The following is a 19,985-nucleotide window of genomic DNA, read 5'->3' as shown; positions in this document are numbered from 1 at the left end:
TCTTTGGCATTACAGTGTTTCTTTGAGATATTTTGCCACTAATTTTGCAACATATTATTGAATAACTCGCTAATCGTATGCTAACAGTTTCTATAATCATGAGCTGATGCAATTCAGTAATAAAATGACAACTGCACAAAGCATTGTTTGTGCTCTTTCATACATTTTGCGTTTTTTCTTCAGCTTGCAACAAGACAAGAACATTAAACTGAACTTTGCACTCTAATTTTCTCATCATCTCATAGAAATTTTTCAGCATTTCCTTATTCCATGCACTAAACAGTCACTCAAGAAAAAGCACGGTTTTACATTCATACATAGGCGGAGTTATGGAGGAGCACTGCCCCCCCCCCTCCCAAACTTGTTTGAACTCTTTTTTTTTTCTATTAACGTTAGAAAATATTGAATTCTAAAGATCTTTTTTGCTTTTGTTTATGATTAAGTTTCTGTGCTTAAGTTGACGAATTAATGTCTTCAGATCATGTGTCTGGACTATAATATTTATTTTAAAGTTCTGAATGTATAAGAATTTCTATACCTCATTTGAGGAATGGAAGTACTGTAATGTTTCTTTTTTAACAGCCTGTAATCATGTGTTAGAAGTATACAGGTGTTCAGGTCGCCACTTGGAGATGTATGAATAACATACTGCACAACAATGCAGAAAAAGAAAAGTTATCCCGGTTTAATGTGTAAACTTAACAATGAGATTAAATAAAGTAATTAGAGTTTACATTTCATATGATATCTTCAGGAAGATAAGCTTCATATAAAAAAATTTTTATTGGCACTGTTACGTAGTTTTATTGATGTATGCATATGTTCTTGTATGAGAGAGAAAAAGAGGGGGATTGTTTTAAGTTATGTCCTATTATAATTTGTAGTAGATCTACAGTCCAAGCCCTAAACATCGCGGATGTAACACTGTAAGAAACATGCCCCCGAAAATACCTTTATTATATGATCATATTTCGATATATTGCACCACTGTCAAGCTATAACAGGGGGAGGAGGTAAATGATGTCCCCCATAACTCCATTATATGGGGATTCTATGGTTTTGGTCCCCCCCACCCCCCAAGGAAATGGTTCTCTCTTCACCTATGCATTCATACACAGTTTTAAAAGCATGATTGCAGTTCTTCTCACTCCTGCAGGAATAAGGATATGATTCAAAATTGACACTCTCTTGCGCAGTAATGGATTACTGTGAAAGATCACAGAGTTTCATGCTTGCAAATATTTTGACTCATACTTGCATGGCATGCATTTCCCTCATTCTTCCCTGGTTGAATGTGTAAAAGCCACTTCCCCTCCCCCCCACCTGATGAGGTTAGAGATTATCCTCGAAATATGTTTTGTTGTATTTTAAAAACAGAAGTTCAAACCAGCTATCTCATTGCTGTAAGATTTGTTGCATATAAGACGACTGAAAGGCACATTTTCTCTTAGCACTTTGTTTCTTCTCGTATTCTCATTCCACTGTTGCACCATACATGATATCTGATTGACTCTGAGTAGGCACTTAATGTTAAAAAGTTACCTTACTGAAGCAGGGACCCCACTGTGTAATGGTTAATGTTAAAGAGTTATCTTACTGAAGCAGTGATCCACTGTGTAATGGCAAAAGGAAATCCCTGTGTAAGGAAAATAGCTTTTTTGTTATGTGTAAGTAACTTGTTATAAGCATCTCAAGTTATTTTATTATTGCTGTTATTTTTTCATTATTATTTCGAGGACGTGTTTACTATTCAACTCTGACTACACTGTGCGCTATTTAATTTTATAATCTAATTTAATTTAGAAATCTTCTCACTATTCATGAGCTGTCACAAGGAACAAAGATTACTTAACCATATAAATGTTTACAAGTTCATTGAACTATTGCCTACTCCCTTATTTTCTAATTTATTTCTTACCTTGTGTGCCAGAGATATTGTTCTATGGAGATATGTGCATTCTCAATATGTTTTCTTTCATTCTTGATTCACATACTTCTAACACTTGTTTATCACTAATGATAATACGTTAAAACTTGTTAAATTAACAACTTTTAATAATGTACTGTGTCAACTATTAAAACTTAAAAAGACTTTTCTAACTATTTTTGGTGTGATGTCCACCAATCACAAACACACCTCCATCACTACCTACATTCTCCCCCATCCCTACAATGACACCAAACAAGAAGAAACTTTAACAACACGCAAAACCTCACTAATCCTCATTCTATACAAGAAGATTCCACATATCAACAAACATACCACAAAATCCTTCCGCACCCCAACCACTGGTTGGTTCTATGTTCAAGCGAGAAAATGAGACCTGCATTGACACATGTGGAGCAATGACAGATGACGTGACATAACAGATAATTATTTGAAGCTAACAACCTAACATAAGGCATCGAATGCATGTGAGATTTTTACAAGAATGTACTTTTATTTTGAAGTGTTCAGGTGAGACAATAGACTGTTTCTAAAGGATTTACCCTTATGATGTATTAGGCCCGAATTACTGGTAACTAGCTCAGCCATTATAGCCTACACTATTCCTGTATATATTATATTGCAGGACATTAACTTTATGCAGATGTAATCAATTTCTTTATAAATATTACAGAGCAATGCCCCAAACTTCCTGTTTTATTTTCCTGTAACTGCAGCAATGAAAGGAAATATACAAATGCACTTTATTGACTGATGCTTTATTATGAACTGCTTTTGAAGTCAGTTTCATATTCAGATTAAAAATGTATTTACTCTGAAACTTAGTCAATACTGTGTCCAGATAAATATTTTTAGGACATTTAGTTTCTGAGCTGGAATCTGGTATGATCCCTGAAAATCCAGAACCTAAAGTAACCCTTGTCTTTTGACATAATTTTAGAATTTACAGAGTAATATCTTTTTTAAAGTCTTTTGATTTTCGCATGTGTTCACAAATTGTTGGGTATTAATAAAGAAATTAAGATTGAAAATTTTAATTTTCTTCTTGGATTCCAATCAGTTACTACTCTATCTGTAATAAATGTGAGTAAATGGGGGAAATAAATCTAAATTGTATTAGGAATATATCTTAATGTGCGTCCAGTTAGATAATTGATGGCACAAGCTGGTCCATTTTAATCAACTAAATATTTTTTGGCTCGCTATGTGAGAAATGCTTTTAACAACTTCAGAAGAATGAAAAAAAATAAATAAATAATTTAACATAGCTAGCAACTGCAAGTGCACTGACCACTGCTAATTGTAGCTGTTAATTCCCACTGATAAATTTATTTATATTAATGTCTCTGTTTTTGACCTTGACTGTTTGTAATGAAGTGTGAAGAAATTATTCCACTGTAGTGCTTTCATGTAACTTGCAATGTTTTGTGTGATTCACAGTTGTAATGTTTATTATGTTAAATACACGTAGCAATTTTTGATCTCACAAGCAAACATTCTCATGGGGGCAGGTAAAAAAGTTAATTTTTTTCTTCCACCATTTACCAATGTCAAAACAAGTGCTTTTAGAAATTTTGGCCACTTAGCGCAATTACGAGGGTCCCCCCAGAAAGTCAGTTTCCCAGAGACCGTTTACAGTAAGAAAGCACAATTTCATGGAAAGATTTACTGGAACAGATATAGTATTTTTCAACATATTCCCCACCGGAAATGAGACATTTATCACACCGTGGGATCAACTTTTGTATCCCTGTGCCATAGAAATCTGCCGCCTGGGATTGGAACCAGTGTGTGACATCCATCTGCACCTCTCTGTTGGTCCCACTTTTTGACAGATGTTTCAGTTTCGGTGGGGAATATGTTGAAAAATAACTCAATTGCTGTATCTGTTCCAATAAATCTTTCCCTGAAATTGTGTTTTCTTTCTGTAAACAACCCCAGGGGAACTTACTTTCTCGGGGGCTCCTTGTAATTGTGCTCGAGTGGCCAAAATTTGTACAAGCACATGTTTTGACATTATTAGCATGATGGAAGAAAAAAAAAAAAACTTTTTGTCTGCCCCCATGACAATGTTTGCTTGTAAATAAAATAGGAGTAGGCTAGTTTTATTCTCCTGTGTGTCTTTAGTTCATATTATTAGATTTGTGAACGAAGTCATTGTAAAATTAAAGGTTAAAGGTATATTTACTTTTCAAAAAGTTTTTGGTGAAATAATTGTTAGTAACAAAAATAAATCCTTGTTTACATTGAAGGTTTTCATTATACATTGAAATTACAAATTAAAACCATCGTGAAGAAAATTTGTTTTATTTTAATTGGAAGCATACAATAATGTGCCATCTATTACAGTAAAAGTATGATGTTAAATTAGAATAACATTCCATCTATACTAATAATAAATCTGTAGCCAAAATTTTTCTGGTAATTTTCGATTTTCTAAAAATAATTGGTGTTAACATGTATAATTAACCATCCTGAAACCGAAAATCGCTTTTTTTTAATTTTTGTATGTCTGTCTGTCTGTATGTTTGTTACCATTTCATGCGACAATGGCTGAACGGATTTCGATGAAATTTGGAATATAAATTAAGTTCGTTGTAACTTAAATTTTAGGCTATATGGCATTCAAAATACGTTATTTAAAAGGGGGGTTATAAGGGGACCTGAATTAAATAAATCGAAATATCTCGCTTATTATTGATTTTTGTGAAAAATATTACATAACAAAAGTTTCTTTAAAAATGATTTTTGATAAGTTTTATTCTTTGAAACATTTTGATAGGACTGATATTTAATGAGATAAATGAGTTTTAAAATTAAAATAACTGCCATCTAAGGCGGTGTATTGAAATAAAAAACAAATGACTTCGTCTATAAGGGGCCTTGGACACAACAATCGAAAGCTATGAAACATAGCCTACAGACAATGTTTCTGTGTTTGTATGAAGTAGGCTAATATCGGAAGCTAAATTAACCGATTTGTATAATTAATTATTATTTCATCATTGGAAAGTGTAGTTTCTCTGGATGGACATAATGCTATAATGTTATTACAGTAACTTGTGAGTGAATTGAGGACAGGTAAGATTAAAATAGCTTCTTATGCACAGAAAACTTGATAGGTTATTCTGTATATTCATTTCCTGTATTTCTTAAAATAATGTGTATGAACATATTCATTTTTATCTCAGAGAATTAACGAACGAGAGTGTATTGATTTAGTATGCAGTAATAGTACGTTAGCTTAGCAATGCATTATTTTATAATTCAAATTGTAACTATGCTCAATTGAATTGTGTTAAAATACATAAAATATATATGCAATAAATGCAATGCAAAAAAATTGGGTAATGAGCCAAGCAGATTATGTTGCGCTGTTGTAAAAGCTGTTCCTCCTGAGATTCAATAGCTCCCACAACAAATTAAAAACTTTCTAATTCGAGTACATCCGTTATCAACACACTTTTTACATAAAATAATATAATATAATATAAACATAATAATAAATCTGTAGCCAAAATTTTTCTGTTAATTTTCGCTTTTCCAAAAATAATTGGTAATAACAATTAATAACATGTTAAAGGAATTGTCATTGCACCAAATGAGTGGTCTCTGGATCAAAATGATCGCATTTTAATATTTTAAATGCAATTTAAATTAAGTAACATATTAAACGATTTATCCTTCTATCAAACACGAATGTTCCCTGGATCAAACGTCCTATTTTAATTATGTAATTACTTCATCTTTATTTCTAACGGGTGCAGCGGAGCGCATGGGTACGGCTAGTATACAATAAAATCCTATTTATTAGTTTAACATGCAGTTGATATTCTCTTGATTGAGTCTCTTTGTATAATATATACATTTCTTGTTGAACTTTTCTTAATTAAAATAGTTATTGGAAATTGAGTCAGATAAGGGACTGGCAGCCCTGCTGTTTCTCGGCAATGCAGTCTGGCAAGTAGATCACCGCTTTTGTAGAAAACGTACGTGCCATCTCATGGTGCTACATTGTAGCAAGTGAACTTTTACATAACTAGTGAATTACGGAAATGAAGGGAATCTTACTTGGATTTCAGACCAGTTGATCATAAATTCCTCTGCTACATCCTATACCTGTGATGCAGTTCTGGAATATTTTCTGTAGCTCATTCTTACTAATGTTGCATATTATCTATGTGCAATCTTTCTTTTTATCGAGAATTGAACCTATTTCTCGCCATTTAACAACATAATGTCTCCGGAAAGCTCTGCCCAAATTAGCACAAATGCAACTCGTGTGACTACTTCTTCATTTGATACATTTCAACAAGGAAAATGCTTTGCTGTACTATATCTATGTTTGAAAATGCGAATTTCTCAGTAGAGTTCAAAAAGCTGACTAAGTGCATGCATGGTGCAATAACTGATAAGGAAAACCCACACAGTGTCTCCTAGGCCGACCTTAAACCGAAACTCCAACATTCTTACCTTGCTGCGAGGTTGCTGTGTAGCTATGAGTGCATTGAGTTATCCCGACCTCATGTATAGTGTCCCAGAACTTCATCACTGCAGCAAGAGCTTGCCAGACTCTAATGTCGGTCCCTCAGGCTTCACTTAGTGTGTCTATGTAATGGTATTTGCGAACATTATAACTTTGTGTATAGCGTATGTTGTGATAGCCAGCTGTCATCAAACTCAAGGCTAGTGCACTGAAACCTCACTTCAGTTTAAATGTAGCTGTCCTTTTGAATATGATAGCCAGCTGTCATCAAACTCAAGGCCAGTGCACTGAAACCTCACTTCAGTTTAAATATAGCTGTCCTTTTGAATATGATAGCCAGCTGTCATCAAACTCAAGGCTAGTGCACTGAAACCTGACTTCAGTTTAAATGTAGCTGTCCTTTTGAATATGATAGCCAGCTGTCATCAAACTCAAGGCCAGTGCACTGAAACCTGACTTCAGTTTAAATGTAGCTGTCCTTTTGAATATGATAGCCAGCTGTCATCAAACTCAAGGCCAGTGCACTGAAACCTCACTTCAGTTTAAATGTAGCTGTCCTTTTGAATATGATAGCCAGCTGTCATCGAACTCAAGGCCAGTGCACTGAAACCTCACTTCAGTTTAAATGTAGCTGTCCTTTTGAATATGATAGCCAGCTGTCATCAAACTCAAGGCCAGTGCACTGAAACCTCACTTCAATTTAAATGTAGCTGTCCTTTTGAATATGACATTAGAGTTTTATTGGTTAAGCATTACGTACAGTACCAGGAAAAAGTTATGGCCCATTTGAATATCCTAAGTCCCACTACACACGATCAGAGACTCAGAGCACAAATACTGTAGCAAATACTAATTATTTAAATTCGTTCTATTTTGCGTGTTGTCATAACCCATACAAGGGTATAAAGGAATTTAAAAACGGATATCAGGCAAGGGTAAACGTGATCAAGGATGAGAAGGGTGACTTGCTTGCAGACTCTCAATCAATCCTGAACAGATGGAAGAACTATTTTGGGCAACTACTAAATATACATAGGCCAAATAGAAATGATCGGGACGAAATTCAAATACAAACTGCTGAGCCATTTATACTGGAACCTACACTTTCTGAAGTGGAAATTGCGATAGAAAATCTGAAAAAGTACAAGTCTCCAGGTATTGATCAAATTCCAGCAGAATTAATACAAGAGGGTGGAAGGGCATTATCTAGCGAAATTTATAAACTTGTACTTGCAATTTGGGAAAAGGAAATTGTACCAGATCAATGGAAGGAGTCCATAATCGTACCTATTTTTAAGAAGGGGGACAAGACTAACTGTAGTAACTTTCGAGGAATATCACTTTTGTTGACGTCGTACAAAATTTTGTCAAATATCCTTTTGAGAAGATTAACTCCATATGTAGATGTAATTATTGGGGATCATCAGTGTGGTTTTAGGCGTAATAGATCGACTATTGATCAGATTTTTTGTATTCGACAGATATTGGAGAAAAAATGGGAGTATAAGGGTACAGTACATCAGTTATTCATAGATTTCAAAAAGGTGTATGACTCGGTTAAGAGAGAAGTATTATATAATATTCTTATTGAATTTGGTATTCCCAAGAAACTAGTTTGATTAATTAAAATGTGTCTTAGTGAAACTTACAGCAGAGTCCATATAGGCCAGTTTCTATCTGATGCTTTTCCAATTCACTGCAGGCTAAAGCAGGGAGATGCACTATCACCTTTACTTTTTAACTTCGCTCTAGAATATGCCATTAGGAAAGTTCAGGATAACACAGAGGGTTTGGAATTGAACGGGTTACATCAGCTTCTTGTCTATGCGGATGACGTGAATATGTTAGGAGAAAATCCACAAACGATTAGGGAAAACGCGGAAATTCTAGTTGAAGCAAGTAAAGCGATAGGGTTGGATGTAAATCCCGAAAAAACAAAGTATATGATTATGTCTCGTGGCCAGAATATTGTACGAAATGGAACTATAAAAATTGGAGATTTATCCTTCGAAGAGGTGGAAAAATTCAAATATCTTGGAGCAACAGTAACAAATATAAATGACCCTTGGGAGGAAATTAAACGCAGAATAAATATGGCAAATGCCTGTTATTATTCAGTTGAAAAGCTTTTGTCTTCTAGTCTGCTGTCAAAAAACTGAAAGTTAGAATTTATAAAACAGTTATATTACTGGTTGTTCTGTATGATTGTGAAACTTGGACTCTCACTTTGAGAGAGGAACAGAGATTAAGGGTGTTTGAGAATAAGGTTGTTAGGAAAATATTTGGGGCTAAGAGGGATGAAGTTACAGGAGAACGGAGAAAGTTACACAACCAGAGCTGCACACATTGTACACTTCACCTGACATAATTAGGAACATAAAATCCAGACGTTTGAGATGGGCAGGACATGTAGCACGTATGGGCGAATCCAGAAATGCATATAGAGTGTTAGTTGGGAGGCCAGAGGGAAAAAGACCTTTGGGGAGGCCGAGACGTAGATGGGAGGATAATATTAAAATGGATTTGAGGGAGGTGGGATATGATGGTGGAGACTGGATTAATCTTGCTCAGGATAGGGACTGATGGTGGGCTTATGTGAGGGCGGCAATGAACCTCCGGGTTCCTTAAAAGCCAGTAAGTATGTAAGTAAGTCATAACCCATTCCAAAACATACTTGAAAAGATGCGACAAAAATGGATTTGGTGTAAATAATAAATTTATATGTGTGTGTGTGTGTGTGTGTGTGTGTGCGTGCGTGCGTGCGTGTGTGTGTGTGTGTGTGTGTGTTAAAATAAATCGAGTGATGGTAAGAGAAATGTAACCTGAATAAATTGTAAAAAATTGCCTCCCTCGACTGGTTCCTAACTCAGGACCGTGGAGTCTGTGATCAGGTACGCTGCCACTGAGTTATTTGAATGCTTATAGCATACTTGAGATTGTCATACTCTTGGGTTGTTTACATTATGAAAGTAGACGTTAATTTTATTTAATTTCGAATTAATGTGATGCATTTTGCAGTAGATGTGCATCCTTTTATGTATGCAGTACACGCAGTACTGGGTTCGAAAAATTTCTATGAAATCTTGTGATTAACCATTTGAGAAAAGCTACTCTTAAAGCTGCAGGGCCGCCCAGAAAGAAAATACTGAAGACGAACAAGCTATAGACCACCTGGTCTTTGTGAACAGTCTAGAGGATTTCTATTGGAGGGAAGTAATTTTCTCAGACGAAACATCCATCTCGACTGATTACAATGGTCCTGTAAGAGTCTGTCATGAGTCTGGTCAAAGATTTGATGCTCAATGTGTGGACTGACGTCGAAGGTCGAGATGCATTAGCGTGTCATGCTGGGGTGGATCTCTCGTGATGGGGCAGGTATTTTAGAGTGTATCTATGGCCAGATGCATTCGCTGTAGTATATCCACCTTTTGGAAAACGTATTATTCCCTATTACCTGAGAATATTATCCCTGAGGATCATTAAAATTCCAGCAGGGTGACTCTCCTGTTCACACTTCGCAAGATGTTCAAACATGGTTTTGAAGGAGACCTGAGATCGAAGTGGTTGTTGGCCTCTAGGTCACCAGATTTAAATATCATCGAAAATGTATGGGAAAATTGAAAAAGAGGAGGTGCAAATTATTTAGGCACCAAGTATCTTAGAATATAAAGAAGGTCTCGAGTCAAGTTCTTGATGCCCGGGGAAACCTGGCCCAGGATTGGGATTTTTTCAATGGCAAGAGGGGTCATGGCTGCGATAGAAGCCGATGGTTTGTGGACAGAATAGTAGGTTCATATGTTTGTGTGAGTGTGTGGTTTTTTTTTTTTTTTTTTTTTTTTTTGCATATTTGTGTTTATTTTGTTTGAGATTGTCCTCCGATGATGATGATGATTATTATTATTATTATTATTATTATTATTATTATTATTATTTTGTTTATGCGAGACCAAGTCTAATAGTAACCCATAGGAGTTTGGTAATAAATTATTCAATTTTTTGTTAAACAAACTGAAACATCGGTCCCAGGACTCTGTAAAGCTCAATTTTCATGTTATTCAAGAAATATTTATTTATTTAATCTGGCGGAGTTAAGGCCATCAAGCATTCTCTACCACACCACTAGAATACAAATAGACATATACAAGAAACGAATGCAGAGAGAAGAAGCAAATAAGAATTAGTAGTAAAATTGCAGATACAAATACAAAAAGCACAAATGCAAAAAGAATGAGGGAAATAATAAAAAAATATATAATAATAATAATATAATAAAATAATAATAAAAAAACTCATGGGCACAGGGCTCGAACCTGCTCCCTTCCTCATGACACGCTGATGCCCCAGCCATTTAAGCTACTGAGACAGAACAAAAAGCCTCACTTCTGTGCAGTGTGTTGATTTCCTCATGAAGATCAGAGTCCAAGATGTAGACAACAAATGTTATTGTGTGAATCGCACCTTGAAAAGACCTCGAAGTATTGGGCCATTATTTTTTCTGGTACTGTGCATAAAGTAATATTTGTTTCTTTAGTGTGTGACACAGTTAGGAACATGCCGAAAATCTTTAATTGGGTGCTACAGTCAATGAGTGTCATAGCTTTGCAGTGCCTTTATTGAGTATGATGGAAGACATTCTGAACACTTGGTGTAATGATAAATAATAAAAACAATTTAAGTGATAAAAACAATTTAGATTGTAATTTCCTTTGAGTCAATATGGATTAATTAAAATTTCATAATGACATAATTAAAAGTTTGCATTTTTATTCTGCAGTGCTACTTAGACCACTTAGCACACACATCAAAGTGTGTAACTACCAAATGCAACATTTCTAGATATAAGATCCTGTATGAAAATTGTTCATATTTATCACTTCTAACCACCACTAAGAGTTTATAACAATATCACAGTTACACGCTATGTGTTTGTGTGTGTGTGTGTGTGTGTGTGTGCGCGCGTGCGTGCGTGCACATAATATTAAAATTAGAATACCATTCAGCTGAAGAAAAGGTAACACTGTATTTAAATGCTAATTTCCAAAACAAGAAATTGATACATTATATGGATAGATTCGATCAAGGCAGTAGAACTAATTTACTTATTGTACAATATTTAAAGAAATTTGTATAGTTAATACTAGGTATTGCAGCTTATACACTATAATAATATAATGCTAATATGGGCAAAAATATATAATGAGATTAGCTAGTGTTGGAGGAAAATTTTATAATTTTATTGAAGAATATTGTTTCTATTCTTCAGGAGTGTTCTTATTTTCGATACTTTTTGAAGATGTAAATGATTGGTTATCATAGCATAAATAAGAGATATTGTACATTTCTTCTTTCAGGTATACGTCGAAGAGTTTGTATCAATCTGCGAAATCTGGAAATGCAGAAAGACTTATTCAGGTGTTAGGTGAGTATATTACTACTAAAGTTGCTTATATTTATTGTTATTTGAATCTGTTTGGCTGATGTTTGTGTATATTGATTTATTGTTTTCATACTTATTTTTAAAAACTTTCAGTGTTTATTGGTAGCTAAAATTTTGCATATTGGCTGCTATTGACAAATACTTTGAGGGTGCAGGGGAAGAGAGCAATAACAAAGTTGACCATTCCCTTGTTAGGTTATTAACTACCATTACACCAGTTCTTACCAACATATGCTAATGTAATGTGTGATGTGGGAACAGAGTTAACATTAAAGTGATAAATTTAAATTATATTGATTATCTCAATTGATTCATTATTTATTAATGTGGAACAATTTTTTAATGTTCATGCGCTATTTCAGGAATTACACTCTTATTTCTATACCTAGACCATGCTTTCATTTGAGATATTGCCACGTGAACCTCACCTGTTAATACTAAACATGCTCTAGAAAATTATCATTTAGATGTCTACTTCATCTAGTTTTATGTTCCTCTTTTTGGAGAAAGATAGGTTAGCTTTCTGGCGTGAAGTGATCCTCTCAGCATTACTTCTCTTTTGTGCAGTGTTATACAGTGGTTGCCTCTTAAAATGCTTCACAAGGGAGCAGAACATGTAAACTTCTCACGAGAGAAAACATTTTAAAAGGTTAAACTATGGATTTTAACTGAATTATAATATAATCACATCGAAATTTAACGAAGTGTATATTGATAATTTTGGAATGCCTGAAATGATTGCAGTAACAGAACCATCATTGGAAATAATCGTCCCACTTTTGCTCTTATAATCATTTCACAATGTTTTCTGAATTAGTTGATTTAACTAATTTGATATTTAGCCTTAAAGCTGTTTCTTCAGCTTTTACCGCAATACTGGACGTGCAACAAATATTAATGCCACATTCTAGCAGCACTCTTTTGATCTTCTTGTATTTCTAAGTTTTCAACTTTTCTACTTGGTTCAGTACTTCTACCGTGCTGTCAAATACCATTATTTTGTTTAAAATGGTATATGTGGCTGAATTTTCACTTTGTTGATAACATATGAGTATTATTATTATTATTATTATTATTATTATCAGCATCATTATTATTATTATCATCGTCAAGATTATCATTATTATTATTATTATTATTATTATTATTATTATTATTATTAATTTTATTTGTGGCAATCAATAATGCCTTTTATTTTATACCAACTTATGCCACCATTTTTAAAAAAATGAAAAGTCTAAAATACACAGAATAGTAAAGTTGTTCTCTGATCACTTTTTATAGACCTGAACCAAGTTTTTTACGCGAACAAGTGATACCAGAATCATCGAAACATTATTTGGGCAAAATATTAGGCTCATTCTCTGAAAATTGCCCTTATCTTCAAGAATTTTGTTTTAAACAGAAGACATATTAAATGGGAATTAAAACTTTTATTCTTATGTAGCTATTTTTCGGGACCAAATGATGTTAGTATTTTGTATGGGAAAACATTTTAAACAGGTTCTGCGTATAAGGTGCACCATGGTGCACTGTGTAGCTGCTAGTGGGTATGCTCTCTATCTCTCTCTGCTGCGTGACGGTGCTCGCGGGATGGCACCGCACCCTTTGCACATTTCAGCGAGTGCTGACGACCACTGAGTTACGGGTTTTCTATGGTTTTTCTTTTCATATTTTCCCTATCAACCTATATTCTTCGATTAAGTCACCTGCAGTTTTAGATATTTACTGTGTTCCTTATTTTATTATTGCATTTCTTGTCTAGCCATTATAGCATGCCATAGTTCTCTGAAACCAATATTTGCTTCTGCTTATAGTACCCTTAACTTATAGTTATTCATCCTGATTTGATGACCAGGCTCATAGGATGTTACTAGTGCTGAGAAGTTCATCAGAGATTGTTCAGAGTGTACTACATACAGTGGATCCACATTACACTTGTAATGAAGGATGATGGAGAAATGTTGGAATGTCACAGAGGAACTGGAGTACCCAGAGAAAAACCTCCATGTTGCCTGGACCACAGACTTGGCCAACACAAGTTATAAATTCAGGGTAGAGCAGGATTTGAACCTGTGTCCTCTGGCTTATGGGCACTGAGACACCATGTCACTTGCTTACTGTAATTTAAGACTTACCGGTAGCTTTTAGAGTCTTTGTTTCATATCTGTAGTGAAATTGTTATCACCTTACGTAACTTGCAAAATGTTTTTCTTTTGTATCATTTTAAGTGGAATCCATCTTAAAATGCCACAGAAGTATCGAATTTCAATCAGTTTCTTGCAGTGGCAGCTCATGGGTATTGAATGCAGAGGGGCCGCATGCAAAAATATATTATAAACTATGCAATTTACCTTATTTAAAGATTAGTTCCATGTGCCTTGTCTTGTAGGTTGCAAACTTTTGAATCGCCTTATTGAAGTCCAATATGTCATTTAACATAGTCTTTTCAATGAACAACATAGCTAATGCGGTCAGTCTCTCTTCTCTCATCGCATTTCTAAGATAGGATTTTGCTCTTTTCAAACACGGAAAGCAATGTTCTGGTTCGGAAGTTGTCATTGGTATGGTGATAGCTATGTGTGGTAGTTTCGTAACTTATGAAAATGAGTCCTGCAAGTTCTCAGATAGAATCAATCAATCTTCTTAATGTATCCAGCTGTTTGCGGACAACATAAAGTCCACTATAGTCCACTGTAATCTATTCAATTGTTGTTTTTCACGAGAAATGGTCCACACCTGTGGAGTAACGGCTAGCACGTCTGGCCGCGAAACCAGGTGGCCCGGGTTCGATTCCCTGTTGGGGCCAGTTACCTGGTTGAGGTTTTTTCCGGAGTTTTCCCTCAACCCAATATGAGCAAATGCTGGGTAACTTTCGGTGCTGGACCCCGGACTCATTTCACCGGCATTATCACCTTCATCTCATTCAGACGCTAAATAACCTAGATGTTGATAAAGCATCATAAAATAACCTATTAAAAAAAAATTCACGAGAAATGAGGGGTATTTTGATCAGTATTCATTATAGATGCCTGTTGCTAGTAGCCAGAGTTGGGGTGTAGTCAATATATACAGCAGGGCTGTGTCTTCTGCAACTGGTACTGATGATTTTAATTTACTTCTTTTCCATTTTGAATCTTGCGTACACTACTTTTAACACTTGAATATAATTAATTGATTACTAGTGGACTTACTCGTGTTAATTATGTAAGATTTCTCTGGCTTACAGCTGTTTCAGTGCTTCACGCACCATCCTCGACTCCACTCTTCAACACATTTCAACAATAAAACACACTCACTTAACAGGCAGAGAAGTTCGAGATGACGCCGTGATCTAGTAGGCTCTGAGGATGGTGCGTGAAGCACTGAAGCAGCTGTAAGCTGGACAAATCGTACATAATTAACATGAGTAAGTCCACTAGTAATCAATTAATTACTTCTTTTGTTGTTTATGGATGGACAGTATAGAAGAATGTGTTCCAGATCTTCTCAGATAGAAGAAACTGCAAGAGCTTGACTGCGCCATTGATATTTCTAAATTCTTGTCTCTGATACAACACAGTGAGTTCCGTTTTTAGTTTGTCTTTATTGAACATTGGAAGAAGCTTCACACATACATTTAGGTCATTTTCAGGAAATGAGCTTTTGTAGCATTCAAATTTTTTTTGACACAGAAGAGAAGATACTATCAGATGACCTATGAACTGGAATTGGGTGTTAGCTTATGTGGTAATGAGGTCACACACTTCCTTGACTGTTGCAATCCTTGTCTGATTCCCTTCAACCTTACGACGCTGCTAGGTTTTCATTTTCATAGTTCTTGCTGTTCAACTGTGCACCGTTCTGTATTGTCTGTATGGCCTTAACAGATATGCAGATTTGAACCTTAGAAACATCTAACTGGCGATGTTGTAGTTGGTTCTATAATATATCTACATGAGGTATCAATAAATGAAAAAAAAAATTAAGCCAGAAATTGAATTCAGGATCTTCAAGAATACGTACCAGGGCGCTTGCCTCATTTATTGTGATGTTATTAGATGTTTCAGATTCCATTATGGTTTGAAAACATTCTAGCAATGGCTCCTTCTCATGAACAACATTTAGTATTCTTATTTTAAAATTTCATCTTGTTGCCCCAGCTGATAGAATTCTCTTTGAAACACATTAATCTAATACAGACTGCCTATGTGGAGATCGAGAGAAGAAAGCAGGGATACTGGATAAATTAGCAAAAAATATGCAACCCTTTGTTTAGCGGCTCTTTCCATTATGAGATTCAACTGATGGGCATAGCAATGCACAAAATATTATGCATATTTGTAACAGTCTCTAACTTTTGCTTGTACACCATTTGATATACCATTCATCACAGCTGCTCCATCGTAGCTCTGTCCAATAAGCTTATCTTTCTTTTATTTTAAAATTGTTTCTAGCTGTGAAAGTATGCACTCTGATATTGCATTGGGTTAGGTTAAAAAAATCTCAGAACCTCTCCATGACTTTTCCTTCTTTGTTACAATACCGAACTACAATCACAAGCTGAAATTTTTCAGATATATCTGTCGTCTCATTAGCAAGAACAGAGACAAATTCGGCTTCCTAAATCTCTGCTAAAAGTTCCTCTCTGAATACATCCAATATACATTTTAGTAGCTCATTTTGAATTCTTTTTGATAAGCCTTTAAATGGCGAAGAGCTCTCCAAATGGGACTTGGACATCAAGTCTATTTCACTTGTGTATTTCACCAAATTGAGGAATATTCTTTGATTGTCAGACTCTATCTTTTCATTATGCCTTCATAATGCTAACTCGTTGGTTCCACAAAACTTGATATACTCAATAATTCTAGACAACACTTCTTTGCTTCTTCTCATGCCGTTGTTATAATGTTCAACAGCTTATTTAGATATATTATTTTAATGTACCAAAGTACATATGATATTTCCATGCAGATATTCTGCGTCATCATATGATGAAAGAGTAATGGAACAGAGAAAAATTCTCTCCGGCACCGGGATTTGAACCTGGGTTTTCAGCTCTACGTGCTGATGCTTTATCCACTGAGCCACACCAGATACCCATCTCGGTGTCGGACAGAATCGTCTCGGTTTAAGTTCCAACTCTTGGGTTCCCTCTAGTGACCGCCCTCTGCACTACGTCATAGATGTCTATGAACGTAGGACTTAAGTCCACACATGTGCTGAGGTGCACTCTTATGAGTGACTAGTTGGCCGGGATCCGACGGAATAAGCGCCGTCTTAAATCACGAAATGATTTATGCATATCATATATATTATTTTCATGTACCGAAGTACATATGATATTTCCATGCAGATATTCTGCGTCATCATACGATGAAAGAGTAATGGAACGGAGAAAAATTCTCTCCGGCACCAGGATTTTTCTCCGTTCCATTACTCTTTCATCGTATGATGACCCAGAATATCTGCATGGAAATATCATACGTACTTCGGTACATTAAAATAATATATATCGTAAATCACTTCGTGATTAAAGACAGTGCTTATTCCGTCGGATCCCGGCCAACTAGTCACTCATAACGAGTGCACCTCAGCACATGTGTGGACTTAAGTCCTACGTTCATAGACATCTATGATGTAGTGCAGAGGGCGGTCACTAGAGGGAACCCAAGAGTTGGAACTTAAACTGAGATGATTCTGTCCGACACCAAGATGGGTATCCGGTGTGGCTTAGTGGATAAAGCATCAACCCGGGTTCAAATCCCGGTGCCGGAGAGAATTTTTCTCCGTTCCATTACTCTTTCATCAGTTTATTTATTGCTGAACTTAAACTCTCCTGAATATTCACTCCTCCCAACACACCCAAGTTCAAGGAGTTGTATGTTTTGCCGAATTATTAATCTTTTCATTTAGTTTCCTAAGAACGGTTATGCCTTTCTGAGTCCAGCTAGAATCGTCACCAAACAAAAGACATGGAAAACAGAATAGCGCATTTTTAATATCACAGCCTGTCAACAACACAAATTTCTTATACTCATCACAATTAAATCTCCTCTTATATTCTTTTGTTGGCTTGTTGAATGCTGTTTTATATCTAGCACAAGTGTAGATCTTCCATGGCATTTAATTTCACATTTCTCCTGAATTTTTAAGGTACTGAACTGAATAGATTGTAAATATTGTACGGAATTAAACATTGTTGAATTTTTTATACTCACATATTAAAGAAAATGTATTTAAAACTGAGCATACTAGTTAAAAGTGAAAACTAAATAGAAACACTCCTGCCTGGTATTGATACATCTCGTACAAGCATATGCATGCTCCTGACAAACTGCTGTAAATTTTGCAGTGCCTTTGACTCTGAATTCATGACAAGTGGAAGCAGGGGGAGGGGGGTGAAACTAACGCGCAAAGCATCCAAGACTTGAGACTGGCAGCTGCAGGAGAGGAAGTGGCTTCGCCCATAGTCCTTGTCTCTGGCTTCACTTTGGTGACTTCTCTAATGATTGCGTGCATGTTGATGAGATCGAAATTTAAAAAAATTCGAGCAGCACAATCTTCTTCTTATATCCTGTTGTTCCTAGGTGGGACATTGGGCAGCAGTAAAGTTCCTCCAGCGTACTCTGTCACCAGCCATCCGTGAGCAGCACAATAGAGACTGTATAATAGATGTATTTCACAACATAAAACGTATCAATGAGCCACAAATGCCTGAGGGTGCAGCAACTCCGCAGTTCCTCTTCGAAAGCCGTCCCTGGTTTCTTGTATAACTGGCTTCACTTGCAAGATAATGAAATTGATTTACTTATGTGTTCATTTACAATTATTTTTCTGTAGAAGTCGTTTTTACTTTTAGTTAATAAAGTTTTCATATTTACATGTACAGTGAAACCTCTCCTTACGGATACCTCCAAGATATGGACACTCCTCATATACGGACAGATTTTTATGTCCCAACTGAAATAATATAGAAATAAAGATAAATTTAACTCTTGTTTACGGACACTCTCAGACACGGACAGCTGTTTCACAGTCCTAAAGCTTGCTTTACCTCCTGACTGCAGACAGAACTTGGATTTGAAGACGTAATGCATTACAAAAATGGAAAATTTAGTTTTGAGAACTATACAAAAATACCTTAACATGAAAGAAGATAATAAGGGTCTCGAGGCTACCACTAGCCCAGCTCGCTAACCCCTTGTTGGCTGGAAGTTGGTGGATAAACAAAGTCATAAAATTTAACCTGTCTGATGGGTCTAAGGTTTCAGTGATTGTGAAATTGTATTCGACACTTGATAGGGTTAGTAGGATTATTCTCTTCACTTCAATCAGTTGTTCGGTTTCGAGAGACATGGCACTTGAACGTAAAAGTTTAGCTGAAAACTGTAAATTACAGTACTATATAACGGAACACCTAGAATAAAATTGCATGGCACAATACTGTTTTTCCCTTTTTTCGGTCTTATCTACTGTAGTTCAGAGTTGCAAAGAATTTACTGTAGTACGGTAGACTGTGTTTAGAATTAAACTACAGTAATACATTTCATTTAAAGCATGAAAGGATACATAATGAATATTATAAATTTACTGTTAGATTGGGAAGCCTCCCTCCCAATAAAGGACACCTCCCAGATGCGGACAGATTGTTACGTCCCTTCGATGTCCGTAAATCAGAGGTTTCACTGTACATTAAAATATACGTTTTTTTTTACCCTAAATTATGAACTTGATTAAATTATACATATATTTATTTTTAGTTGAAAATTAAATTTATTTACAGGCAGTGGACTGAACCCAAACCATTTGTTTCGGGAATGCTCAATGGGTACAGCACTCCATGCAGCATGTGCTGGTGGACATCTTTCTGCTGTACACATCCTACTGCAAGCTGGCGCACATCTGGATGTCCTAGATCGAGATCAGAATACTCCACTTATGTTAGCGGCACTTTCAAACCACAAAGAGATAGTGAAGTACTTAGTAAAAGCTGGAGCCAATGTTATGATCAAGGTAAGAAAGAATATGATTCAGTACTGAGACTAATTACACTCAAGAAATTTTGGGGTGTCTTCTTTAATAGATTTTTTGAGGTGTCTTAATATCGTCGTCTGTTATGGTCTCAGTGA

At 35.6% G+C, this 19,985-nt stretch overlaps 1 protein-coding gene across 2 annotated transcripts in view; it reads left to right on the top strand.

Moving 5' to 3' along the window:
- G9a (histone-lysine N-methyltransferase G9a) overlaps nucleotides 1-19,985 on the top strand; it is a 184,620-nt gene that overhangs the window by 61,718 nt on the left and 102,917 nt on the right. For both annotated transcript variants that reach the window (XM_069834023.1, XM_069834022.1), the window contains exons 8-9: nucleotides 11,786-11,853; nucleotides 19,640-19,869. In XM_069834023.1, coding sequence (XP_069690124.1) covers nucleotides 11,786-11,853; nucleotides 19,640-19,869 — 298 coding nt within the window. The remainder of the gene's footprint in view (nucleotides 1-11,785; nucleotides 11,854-19,639; nucleotides 19,870-19,985) is intronic.

Source organism: Periplaneta americana, chromosome 8 (genome assembly GCF_040183065.1).
Source record: "Periplaneta americana isolate PAMFEO1 chromosome 8, P.americana_PAMFEO1_priV1, whole genome shotgun sequence".
In the NCBI taxonomy this organism is placed as follows: domain Eukaryota; kingdom Metazoa; phylum Arthropoda; class Insecta; order Blattodea; family Blattidae; genus Periplaneta; species Periplaneta americana.
Note: the sequence above shows the minus strand (reverse complement) of the source record. Positions and strands in the feature narration are given on the sequence as shown.